At 37.7% G+C, this 13,621-nt stretch overlaps 1 protein-coding gene across 3 annotated transcripts in view; it reads right to left on the bottom strand.

Moving 5' to 3' along the window:
- The window catches only part of LOC140340223 (complement decay-accelerating factor-like), a 51,693-nt gene that overhangs the window by 10,269 nt on the left and 27,803 nt on the right, over positions 1–13,621 (bottom strand). For all 3 annotated transcript variants that reach the window (XM_072425288.1, XM_072425295.1, XM_072425282.1), the window contains exons 6-8: positions 12,134–12,213; positions 9,531–9,710; positions 3,922–4,113 (exon numbers count right to left, since the gene is read on the bottom strand). In XM_072425288.1, coding sequence (XP_072281389.1) covers positions 3,922–4,113; positions 9,531–9,710; positions 12,134–12,213 — 452 coding nt within the window. The remainder of the gene's footprint in view (positions 1–3,921; positions 4,114–9,530; positions 9,711–12,133; positions 12,214–13,621) is intronic.

The following is a 13,621-nucleotide window of genomic DNA, read 5'->3' as shown; positions in this document are numbered from 1 at the left end:
ATTTTTTTTTAGGGCTAAGGGTAATATGTGTGCCATTAGAAAGAATGATTTTTTAGGGGAACAGTGACTTTTAATGCAAGCTCTCCAGTGTAAACCTGCCGGAGATACGCGGCTCCGGCCGCGGGTTTTTTCAGTTGCTGAATTGCGTGACGGCGTGCGATTTTGGATCGCGAATACGAATGCCCGAGTGAGCGTCCGATTCTGCTTGATGAATTAGGGCCTATATGTCTGCACACAATCACCCAGATTGTGAGTCCTTATATAGTTTTTTTAATCTTGTTATCTTTTTAACAGATTTACAGTATTAGGATTTTAACTTTTTTGTAACTTTTTTAGTTTGGAGCAATTGGGGAATGGTATATTCTTAAACGGATGTGTTGTACAGCAGTATATGCAATCAGAAGAATGTTCCATGGCCAAAGATCTTTATGGAACAATGGATTGTTTCTTATTGAACTTTTAATCATTTGTTTTTGATGAATAATTGTTAATATACTGTAATTTTCTGTTTGATTTATGTATTCTTCTACAAGTTTACAGTCCCTGGTCCACCCCTTTATTTATTAAACAACTGAAATCAAGCAGTTGTTTAATATGAATAATGAATTAGCATAATTTCTGAGTGTCACACAGTTTTCTGTTTTAGAAAGCTCTGTACAACCTGTTGGCTTCCCCACCTTCTGTTTGTGTTTGCATTTTACAAAGAGAGAATGAGGGATGATGTCTGAAATGTGATAAAAACAAAAAGTGGAATTTATTAATTTAATTAGCACGTTAAGGAGAATGGAAATGGGAAACCAAGGAATACAAAATACAAATAGATTAAACTATAGATTAAAAAAAAAAACACACCAGGCCCCTCAATGCTTCAACCAGGGTCAGAAATCTCATGAGTTGCTACAGTAAACATTGGTCACGTTCTCATTGGCTGTAGTTGTCAGGAGTGGTACCCGAATAATTTAGGACTTTGATCATTGTGCTGCTGTCACTAACACCTTCCTGGGAGGGAGCCGAGTACCTAACTGTCTTATAACTTTATTTAACACAATATTTAGTTTAAGTGGCAGCAGGGTGCTGTTAAGGAAGCTGACCTTCCCATAGCATTGAAAGGTCAGCTTTAATGCTATGTACAATCCCGATACACATATGTGATAACAGACATGGAATCTAGCAATTATGGGGTATTGTCATAGTCATAATGACACAAAAACTATAGTGTACATTTAAAATACCTTCAAAAGTGTTTATTATGTCTGTTTGACATGGAAATCGATCCTGTCCATCTGGTTCAAATTCAGGGCCACCCTGTGTATAGTCTGTGTTTACACCAAGATCCCCTCCTACTTCAGATTTTGGACTACAGATTTATTAGCCTTATTGATAAGTTCTGAAAGTATATTTTGTATCTGTAACAGTACATTTCTTATATTTGGTCTGCTATTTATACGTTGAAAGTGTTTTTTCTATATCTGTTCGATGAGTGTAAAAAAAAACAAAACTTGATTTTGCTAGAAAACTTTTAAGCTGATAATTTTCTGTGTCCTCTTCACACAAAGAAGAGCTTTCAAAGACAAAGAAAATGTGTATTTATTCCAGAGATGTACTACTAAAGATGTTTGCTGCTTTTAGTGGTTGCTTTGACATATACTTTAAAAACGAATTGGTTTAAGGTATTTTCATACCAGAAGGGTCTTTATATGGCTCAATGGCTGGCTACAGGAAGATGTAGCGCAGAGATGTACTGCATTTTTTTTTATTTTTACTTGAAATACATTTTTATAAACAAAAATATGCCTTGCTAATTATTTTTTGTAAAATGCACAATACACAGGGGAGAGAAGGTACGAGAGAAGGTAGAGAAGAAAAGGTAGCCAATATGTTAAGGGAAGCCGGTAAAAGGTGCTTTAGTATGGTTACAGCCAGATAAACAGATACACAGTGGTTAACAGCTTTCTTATTGCCATTCAGATATCTTTTGAATATTCATGAGAAAACCTGCAAAAATATTCCAGTGATAAAGGTATTCATTTACTTTTTTACTTCTACTGAACAAGAAAAACAAACTGTTGTGTGCCATTCTGTATTTCTAAGGCCTAATTTCAACTCTAACTGACATCATAATAAAGTTCCTCTTTTCCATCCAGGAAAAAAGTACTTCCCATGAAAAGTAGTGCATTACAAAAGTAGGCAAGAAAGTCCTTGCTTCTAGGTAATCATTGTAATGAAATATTGCGGATACCCTCTAAGGTGATTATAGCTGTGATTAAATAAAGTTTAGAGAACAGAAAGCTTGCTTTTAGTAAAGACAGTGCAAGTATACTGTACATAATTACTTGCTTCTAATATTTTTTTATATTTTTAGATAGTTAGCACTCTCTATTCAGTCCCAATTTTGTAATAAACATACTGCATATTCTTCAGTTTTTTGTGAGGACATAACACTTGGTGGTTCTGTGTCCTTTTGGATAGTGTAAAACAAACACTTGGTGTCTGAGAAATTTAGAGTGGTTACATACTTTATGTAAAAAGTGCCATCCATTAATGGACGAAATTTATGCACAAAAGATTATTTAACCACCTGAGCGTTACACTGAGGTCTAGATTTCTGCACCAAAAGTGATCCACTGTTTTTCATGAAATTTTTTTTTTAAATTGTAGACCTGTAACTTACAGAAATATGTCCGAACAGACGCTGGAACACGAACACGACGCTGGATGAGCACAGCGGGACCAGGTAAGTAAGGATGGGAAAAAACTCGGGGTTAACCATCCTAGCCATTTTTTCTTGCCTGTACGAAGGTTGGGCTTAACGGCTAGGAGGTTAAAGTGGAACTATCATAAAAATAGATAAACAACTTTCAAGTTTACTTCTGTAGAGCCCCCGATCTTTCCACACCTGGCCTTGATTTGGTCCCTGACTGTGCTGGAATCCTCCTTTACGTCAAGTGCCACCATTTTCTTCCATCTTCTTTCTTCTTATGCACAGGCGCTAGATCAGGCGACATAGCCTGAAAATTGTGGGGTCAAAAGCTCCTTCCCCACATGCCTGAGATCGAACATGCACAGAAGCAGACAAAAGCCTCCTGGATTACATGAAGTAGGTATCCCAAGAGTCTCTGTGCTCCCATTTTGTCTTTACTGCTGCAGCGAGACGGGGGAAGGGTACCTCCTTTTTTTAAAAAAAAATCCTTATAGAAAAAAATACAAGATAATCCTTTTATACAAAGTAAAATTTGGTGACCCATCATATCCAACCCAAAAGGTACAAGTAATGTTAACCTGAAAAGGGGAAAAAGGGGATTAAAAATAAAACTTGAACAGACTGAGCCCATGTGATTGAATTTTTTTTTGTACTCCTTTAAATAAATGTTTAAAAAATAACAGACATTATTGATGTATTTGTTTACAATAATCCTACTGACATTCATGTTCTTTATGGTTTTGAATGTTAGGAGTGACTGCCACATTTCCCCCAGGTTTATATTGCTAAGTATTCATTTTTTAAGTACTTCGGTTTATATTTGGGTATATACATAAGAGTATGAAACTGATCACAAGAGAATGCTTGCATAAAGTAAAGCAACTATTGCATGAAGCCCTTTTCATTGGGAACGTTTTGAAAATTCTAATAATAATGACAACCCAGTTTTAGGACTTATATAAGTATTAGTATAAGTCACTGTGGATCCAAATAAAAAGTCTGTAGCTTGCATGTTTCCATTTTCCACTTCTCCAGGATTTCCACATGATCTGACTGTGGGTTAAATATATTAATTTGGACACCTTTGCAAATATCAAATTCAGTAAATATTGCATAGCTGTTCAATCATATTACCGAGAATCACAAGAATACTCTTATCTTTCTATATTATTATCCTACAATGACAAAAAGTAAAAGAAAAAAAAAAACAATATACTTACGCTGACAAAAAGTTTCAGGAGTAGACCATGTATAGTCTGATAAACATGTTATTGAAGCTCTAGTGCCAGGAACCCGCACATAGCCAGGCCTACAACGATATGAATATACTGTACCAGGAAGAAAGCTATTTTGACTAAGAGAACTTTCTGTAAGCTCCGCATAAACGAGTCGTTCAGGGAAATGACAACCTCCTAAACACAGGACAAATAGATAAAATAAGGATAGTACTCATTAAACATGTTTAACTCCTACATTCATCACAACAGAACTCTTTTTTTTCGTGCAATTATAACCATTTTCTATATATTTTTTTGGTTTTATTATTACCCTTTGATTTTTTTTTAACATTTACAAACGTTATGTATTTCCTAAAAGTGGAAACATTGTAGAATAAAATTGTGGATGTTACATGTTTTTATGTTACATAATATTTGCACAACTGCTTATCAAACAATTAAAATGCTGCCGATGTCAACAATTTAAACCACATGTTCCTGGCAATAAAAATGTTATAACAAGATGCTTGATTTAAATTGGTCATGATCGGCTCTGAAAAAAAATAAAAAAATAAAAAAATTAAATCTGTAATTCAATATAACTGTAACGTTTAAAATAAATCTTTTTGCAGCTTACACACCAAGGCTGATGTACTGAAAAATGTAAGAATGTCTACCAATAAAATCAAGTAAAAAAATCCTCTACTTGTTTGATTTGAACATTCAGTGTGAAAACATATACCTAATATATTATATATATTTACAGGATAGGTGCACTTTAATATGTTTTCCTCCTTTCCCTGACCTAAACAAAGGCTGCGTCACAAGTCAGATAATCGTTGCCCAAGGCAAACAGTAATGCTTTTCTCGGGTAAAAATCACGATCACATGAGTAAACAATGGTGTCTCCTGATTTTCCAGATGTTTCTGAAACTGGGTTTGTGTTTGGTATAACTGGAGGAGTCCCACAATCGCCTACAAAAATTGCATAGTTAAATAAGTATGGGAAAGGGACAAAAATTTTGGAGTAACAAAGATATTTGTTGTTTGCGGAACTATTTCTTCAAGGTAAAGTTGCAATTAGGAAGGCTTTTTTATTGCAGAAGAGACAGGCATGTAAAGTATAGCAATGTAAAAAAGCATAAAACATGCTTATCTGCCTGTTTGAATTCTTCTTTTCGATCAGGCAGGAAAGGTATTTCACAGCAGAAAGGACAACCCCTGTCCCTTTGGCAATAAAACAACCTGCCTGCTTGCAATTTGTTTTTCTGAAGGGACACTTCACAAAAAAGAAAAGTGAAAATGTGTAATAAACTCCCTCAGTAAGTGTTTTTGGCAGGCTCAGTGGAATGTTCTACAATTTTACAGTTTAATACCTGGTCTTGCTCTGCATTTGGAAATGCATACAGCTGTATTTTAAAAGTTGTGACACCAGAGACAGAAATACCCAATCCATTTTTTTTTCCTATTGGTGCAATTTGGACTACACTTTGTAAGGTTTTTTAACCCTTTCTCTGGATGAACTGTGAAGAAAGGTTTCTGGATAGAATATGCAGGTTTTCTAATATATGTATGTTTTATTTATTTCTATTAGTTAAATTCTATGGATTTGTGTCTGTTCCCAGCTGTCTACTTATAATAACTGTGTGATGTACCGTACGTAGTACAGAAAAGCCATGGTGCAAAGTGCAGCCCTCTGGAGTGTAGAGAGAGAACAGTGTTTTATAGTATCAAACATTTTTAGTGTTTTATTCAATCCATTCAATATTATGCTTGTATTTTTTACAAAAGAGAAGCAATATACAAATGCAGCAAGTTATGAACAGCTCAAAAAGCTGGCTTGTACCCGAACAGCTGTGGGTGTCAGGACCCAAGAAACATGTCCTACTCCTAAACCTTAATGTCTAAAAACAAGAAACCCCCACATATTTTTTCAGTCCAGAAAGACATTTTTGTATATCATCAGTTGCATGCATAAAGCCATCTCTCTGGACATGTACCCATAATTCTGATGCATTAGTTCCAGTGCGCTAGGCAAAACTCATTACTGGCATAGTTATGCATCTGGCAGGTTAATGTCATGCATGTGATGGCAGAAATACAATAATGTTTTATTGAAATCTAAAAAGATGTGGAGGTGTGGCCCAAATATCTCACAATACAAAGACATTTTTTAATGTTTTAAAGATAAAATCTAAAATAGTAATAGACTTTTTTTAGTTCTTTTTGGTTAGTGCTTGATTAATATAAAATGCAGATGCTTAAAAAAAATACAGAAAGTACTGTGTTAAGGGACTAAAATGGAAACTGGGCAAGTGATAATAGGATTAGAAAGATAAGGTTGCAGACTGTACAAAAGAGCAGCACGGTGAGAAGACATAAGGAAGGCATGCAAAGTCAGGGTCTCTTCTAACTAGAAATGTAGCAGAACTGTTAATGTTATCCATTGAAGAATGAATGGGCAAGGTGAAAGTTTTTGTTTAGCGTACAGTGAACTATACTGAACAGCCAAACACTAAACCTCTTAAAGCAGGGGTCGTCAAACTCTGATCTTTAGGCCAGATATGGCCTAGCCGGAGGTTCGTTCTGGCATAACATCCCCTTGCCGATCCGCAGGTTGCCGGCCGGATCAACCTGGGGGTGTTAGAAACTACCGGAGCCGCCGGAGCTTCAGAGCCGTTGGAGCACCGGTGCAGCCTCCTTGCTGTTGCTCCCCTATTTACCGCAGCCGGTGTTGATACTTCCGCCAGGGCGGTAAATAGGGAAAGCTCCCTGAAGGGAAATCCCTCTCCTCTGCAATGAATACAAGCCATTGGGTCCGGACTCAGAGTCTGACCTAATGTGCTCCCGTCCACCCCTGAAATGGCCTAGGCCATAAAAGTTTGCCGACCTCTGTCTTAAAGCTTACACAAATCAGCATAATGGTAGCATGTCTGATGCATGAAAAAAATCTCCATCAAATTGCAGGTCAGGCAAACATTTGTAAATTCCTCAAGGCTATATGATGCACATTTATTATACAAACTCATTCACCTGGCTGGCAAGTCTTTTCTACTGATTTTCCATGAATATGGTTACACGAAAATTTTGAGATGAAGAACCTTAATAAAACAAATGAATCATTGTTGTAATGTGAAAATATATAGGGCGAAGAGGACTTATGCTGCTATATTGTGCAGAAAAAAAATGTAAACCCTAATAAGGGGACTGTCAGCCAACCTAAATGCAGCCTTGAAGTTTATTATGTCAAGGGGCACCACAGCGCACAGGCAATTGGCAGTACCCTAATGTTCATTGTGTTCATTGCCATGAGAGTGGCTCCCAGGGGTTCCCCAACATGCAAACTCAATTTGGGGACCCTGGTCCTGAAATAGCCCCACCTAATGTGAAAACATCCCTGATTGTTGTTAGGATTTTATGCTTGTGACCTCGTATCTGGTAACTTGTTACATGTAAACAGCCTAAATATGGTTTAGTGGCAGCTCTCAGGGTCCTCTATGTACCCTGAAAATATCAAATTTCTATGATAATCAGTGTAAGAGTTATGAGGATTTAAACATGTGGATATTGGCAGCAGCATGAACACAGACACAGATCTTATACTGCTGCTGGGATTATTCCACAATATAAGTTGGGCAGGGAGCAGCAGTTGGCGAGGAACATAGGAGATGTGAGCGCCCCATCCCCCCGCAAGAGAACAAGCAGAGAGGGAATGAGGAGAGGGCTGGATATGACCGCACCATGGGCCTCATCAACTTTTTTTCCTGTGATTCACATACTCTACTTGTCTGGATTTCCTGAGAGACATCCAGACAGAGATCACTGTCTGACAGGAAAAAAAAACAAGCAGAATTGGCAATCAATTCACTTGCTCTCAAAGAGAAGGGATGAGTGTTGTGTGGGGAAACACAAGTACACTGGCTCCTGGGTATTGTATCATATTTACTGTCTTTATCTCTCTGCTGTGACCGAGAGTTTACATGTATAGGTGTCTGCTACCACTAATAGTATGCTTAGTAGTGATGCTGGGGACCTCCTTCCTGTTACCCGAAGTTTTGTGAAGTCTGAATTCCGCCCAGAGGTATAGTTTGAGACAGGAAACCACTAGAGTGTCTAACCACTTATGATGCCTATTTCAGTCACCAGTCTTTTTTTTACCCAATGTTGACAATTTAAAACAAGCACAGTTTACAAACATGTTAACTAGAACAAAGTTTGAAAAAACAGGCACATTTTTATCCAATAATGTTAAAAAATTGCTTGTGTATAACTGCTGAAATTTATATGATTTAACTTGCTTAACAGTCGTAGTCTGAAACAAAGGCCAATTGTTTAAAAAACAATGGGAAAAACCCATTGTGTAACTGAAACTAACTTCCGTGATTTTACTTGGTTAACTGTCACAATATGATTGTCCCTTTTGGCTTAAAGCTCTGTCCCTGACTAGAAGTATCCTGCACATAAGATATCTAAACTCAAATTTCTAAACTCAAAAACCAGTTATATTGCAGCAACATAGCGGTCTAAGCAACACTGTCTTTAGATAGGAAGCTCAGGCAGCCTATGATGATCAGGTCACAGTGGTCAGGTAGTAGGAACCAGATCGCTGTTAAAGATCTACATGTCTCCGTAAAAGCAGCAATGAGAGGGTGCTTTTTTAATGCTGGTGGGAGGGAGAGTGTGGAGTACATTTGACACTTAATTATATAGATGTCAGTGATCATTTCCTCAGCGTTAAGTCATGGTGGTTTGCTTGTTGAATGAAAACCTATACATGTAAGCTACAGAACTTCAGATCAGTTGCTGTCCTAAAATGAAAAACAAAATTTGCATCCAGTTGTGCCAGTTAACATCAACCAGTAAAAATTTCCTGAATAACATCTGGAAGTGTCATACAGATGCAAGTTCTTCGGGATCAACAAAGCTCAATTGCAGAGCTTCAGAATGCCACGCATTATAAATAGTAGCTGGACTGTTCCCTGTTTTAATTCTTTGGAATAAAGAAGTCTCACAGCTAGCCATCCATTGCGTATAGGACATAAAGGGCAAAGAACATATACTGCTATACCTGGATGTTGACACTTTAAGACACAATGGTATCCTGATATACAAATGAGCTATGTTCTTACACACCCTTTCTACCACAGAAACCACCAAGCTCTGACCAATTTTACAGAATTTTTCTAATAGTATCCATAGAATTTGTAACCAAAACATAGTTTACAAATATACATTTAGCAATTAAGTAAAAATGGTAGTGATAATGTTTATGTACCTATTTTTATTACGTTTATGGGATTTGACTTTTTTATGAGCTTTTTTAAGATTTCTAAGGTATTTCTGTAACAGTTTTTTGTGTGTTAGTTTGTATTTCACTGGAGCAGTCATCTTTATAAATGTAAGTTAACCAACAGGAGTTCTTGAAACTCAAAGAGGTAGGTAGACAACAGAAATCTGTCCTGTGAATGTTCTAATAATCATCTGACATTCCCTCAAACATATCCTGGTGGAAATCAATTACTGCCATTGAAACACACTTAGAAAACGTCTTTGTTCTAGATTTAATCATAAATACCTTGATATAGGATCACAATAACATAACAATTTCTAACCTTTGCATATGGGAGAACTAGAACTCCACTCTCCTGTTGCTGTACAAGATATAGAAGCTTCACCCACAATTTGAAAAGGTTGCTGGCAGGAAAATGTTACAGAATCCAAATATGTGTACTCATCCTTTTTAGGGTAATATTGTGCATTATCTGGTTTATCAGGTGCGGGACAGATTACAGCTAGAAGGAATATAATATGTTAGTAATATGCATGTACTAAACATTTAGAAAAAAATGTTCACTCATAATTTAAACATTAAAGCCTGGCACTTGTGTTACATTCCTAGGGAACTCACCTAAGCAGTGCCTGTCAAAACTAACTTAAAGCGGACATATCACCAAAATTATTACTTTACACAAAAGGGTAGACAACTCTTTAGGTAAACCAAAAAATTATTAGTATTTTTTTTAAAACAGAGTCTCTTTTGGCATGCACAGAAGGGGTTTTTTCCTACATGCAGAAAAATAAATTGCTGATCTCACGCATGCCCATTGAGATCAGCACTCCTTTTCTCCCCCCATTTGCAGTGGCTACATCACCTGATTTCATGTCTGCGTCATGCCCAATCTCTGAGATAAGTGACATAGGAATACCAGGAGGCTCTGTGCACCCATTCAATCTCTACTGCCACAATGTTAAGGACAGAAAGGGTTCCCCCCTTTTTATTTTTAGGAAATGTTTTTTGGATTAAAAAAAAACACATTTTTACTTTAAACAAAAGGGGTTATCTATCCTTTCATAAAACTTAAAAATTGTGGTGATAGGTCCACTTTGAACTGTATGGATCTGCTCTATAAAATCATTTTTATTACGTTTATGAGATTTGTCTTTTTTATGAGCTTTTTTAAGATTTCTAAGGTATTTCTGTAACAGTTTTTTGTGTGTTAGTTTGTATTTCACTGCAGCTGTCATCTTTAAAAATGTAAGTTAACCAACAGGAGTTCTTAAAACTCAAAGAGGTAGGTAGACAACAGAAATCATACATCAACATGAAATCAACATATCCTGGTGGAAATCAATTACTGCTATTACTGCAAAAAACATTTTAATTTTTACTTATTGGAAAATTAATTAGATTGGTCAGGCACGCACAACAACTACTGCAGGTCTGATGTGTACTAGGAATTGGGTTAATCCAGGCAGTCCCCTTTTCCCAGTACAGATTTTAGTGCTGCTGTCTACAAAATGTATTAATGCTGTGACGCTTGGGGATACAGGGCCACTAGGGGGCACTACAGCTTGCATGAGAGTGGTGTGATCCCTGAGAAGGGCCAAGGCGCAGAGTCTAAGCAGTAACCAGGTCTTCTCCAGACCACTGGTGGTGAGGATGTTGGGCTGCTGGTTACTGCCAGGTTGTGGTCCTTAGGCACACCAAGGTGGGCAGAATAAAACACAGTACCAAATCACAGAGCTGAAGAATAGTCAAGGAAGGCCAGGGTCAAAGCAAGAGAGGTCAGGTCACAACCCAGGGGTCAAATACCAGGGATCCAAAAGACACCAGTGACACAGGGGCCACCGCAGTCACAGGGAACACCGGAGACACTGGAAGCAAGAGGAGGCACAGGTGACACAGGAATATACACAGACAGACTGGAACACTGGAACAACACAGGGAAGTTGTCTGGGAACCAACAGACTGGACAACAAGGGGTTAAGCCAGGAGCTGGATAGTACTGGAAGCACTGAATTAGCCAACAGGTGTACAGGAACTAGCACAACAGAACTAGGGCCTAGTACCAGTGGAGACACATTACATTAACACTGCTGTGCTGTGTCTAAGCTAGCTAAATAGCCAGGGATGGTTAGGAGGCTATTTTCTGATTGGCAGCAGATTTGACGGAATTGGTAAAGCTTGGAAACAGAGGCATGCCCAGAGTCAGAACTGCCTGCATGCGCAGGAGAAAGGCATCTGCGCTTTAGTGAGGAAGAGGTAAGTGTGACACATGCTTTACTATTGTAATTACACAAATAATGAGGTTGACTTGGTGCTCCTATGTAAGAGATCTGCCAGTATTTTTATCCTGTTTTTGTAGGAAAGTACATGACCACTTAAGTTAAAGCAGCGGTCACCATCTGGTGAACAGCGGTCACCCAAAAGAAAATTTGGGGGTCTGCCGCTCTGGTCGGTGCACCCTCAAGTGGGGTCAGGAGAAGGAACTCTGCTTTGGGGACGGCCTGACCAGAGCCGTGGGCTTTTAAAATTTTCTTGCGAACCACCAATTGGTGGCCGCTGCTTTAAATTAAGTGGCCATGTACATTCCTACAAAAACAGGATAAAAATACTGCACACAACCTGCCCACTCCCTAATTGCAGGCTCAGATCTGTGATGGGAGAGTGGGTGGGATTATGTCGTCATGATGTCATGGTGTCACTCTGGGGGAGGTTTCTCCCCCTTTGAGTGACACCTGGCTCCCTGCGCATGCGCGGTCAGGAGCTGGTGATTTTAGTGGTCCGCAGAACTGAAAAGGTTGGAGACCACTGATTTAAAGTAAAGTGGTTCCATGAAGTATTTGATTGATATTAAAAGGAACTAGTATGAACCACACAACAGAATTGTGCATACTATAGGGTAATATCAGTACTTTAGGCAGTTATTTTTACCGTCACATTGAGGAAGAGACTTGGACCACGTTCCATCTGCTTGACACTGTCTGGTATTTCGTCTGCTTGATAAACGATACCTAGAGTACAAAAAAGAAATAATAGAAGGACTGTCTAAATACAAGCATTCACACAGTACTCAAAGTCAGAAGCCCTGGTGTCAGACATATCCTGGTTTGCTACAGCAATCAAAACGTTATGTCATAATTTGTTCTTTTTTATAAAATGGTAAAATAAATATTGTATCATTTATATTTTAAATAAACCACCTATGAAGTAAATGTATTTTTAGTAAAAGCACAAAATGACAGAAGTGCATTCATAAATGTTTAATGAAATAAGTGTTAGAATATAAACAATATAAATTATATTTATTTCTTCTGCTTAAGGCATCCCCTGTCCCCTTGTTATTGTTTGCCAAGTTTTGTACAACACAATTGTTCATTTCACTATAAAAATTATGGGAATCCACAGATAGTCAATAAATTTAGAATCATGTGCACTTTATGGGTCTGATTTATTAAAGCTCTCCAAGGCTGGAGAGGATACCGTTATCAGTGAACCTGGGTGATATAAAAAACCTGGAATGGATCTGGTCCAAGATAAAAAACATTTGCTAACAAATCCATTCTAGGTTTTCCGGATCCCCTGGTTGATGAAAGTGTATCCTCCCCAGCCTTGGAGAGCTATTATAAATCAGGCTCTATGTGTCTGCACACAATCATTTAGATTGTGAGTCCTTATATAGTTTTGTTTAATCTTGTTATCTTTTTAACAGAATTACAGTACAGGTTGACAATCGAAAATCCGTCCATCGATAATCCGGTTCCTTAAATTTTTCGGCCTAAATTTCGGAGTGCATTTTCAATACAAGGATTGTAGTACACTGTTTGGGCACTTTGTTTTCATGGCACTGTTCTGCAGAAACAGCTGTTGGGTCTTGCTTACTACAATAAAATACTGTTGCTAAATACATGTTGAGACGTCCCTGCTGCCTCCTCTCTGGAATTGTGCCAGATGCTGCGAGAGGAAGGCTGGCCTGTGAGTGGAGGTGAGTACTATACTTTCCTTTATTATTTACTTTGTATAACCTTCAAAAATCTGGCACTCCTTGGGGGTGGAGGCTGACGGATTTTAAATGTCAACGTCAATTAATTTAATTTTTTTTTAATAGCTTTTTTAGTTTGCAGCAATTGGGGAATGGTATATTCTTGAGATGTATGTGTTGTACAGCAGTATTTGCAAACAGAAGAATGTGCCATGAACAAAGATCTTTATGAAACAATGGATTGTTTCTTATTGAGCTTTGAATCATTTGTTTTTGATGGATTATTGTTAATATACTATTATTTTCTGTTTGTTTTTTATATTCTTCCACGTTTACAGTCCCTGGTCCACCCCTTCATTAATTAAACAACTGAAATCCTGCAGTTGTTTAACCCCCATAGTGTTCTAATTCTGTCCGTATTTACATGCAAAAAGTGTTAC

Source organism: Pyxicephalus adspersus, chromosome 1, assembly GCF_032062135.1.
Source record: "Pyxicephalus adspersus chromosome 1, UCB_Pads_2.0, whole genome shotgun sequence".
Classification (NCBI taxonomy): Eukaryota; Metazoa; Chordata; class Amphibia; order Anura; family Pyxicephalidae; genus Pyxicephalus; species Pyxicephalus adspersus.
Note: the sequence above shows the minus strand (reverse complement) of the source record. Positions and strands in the feature narration are given on the sequence as shown.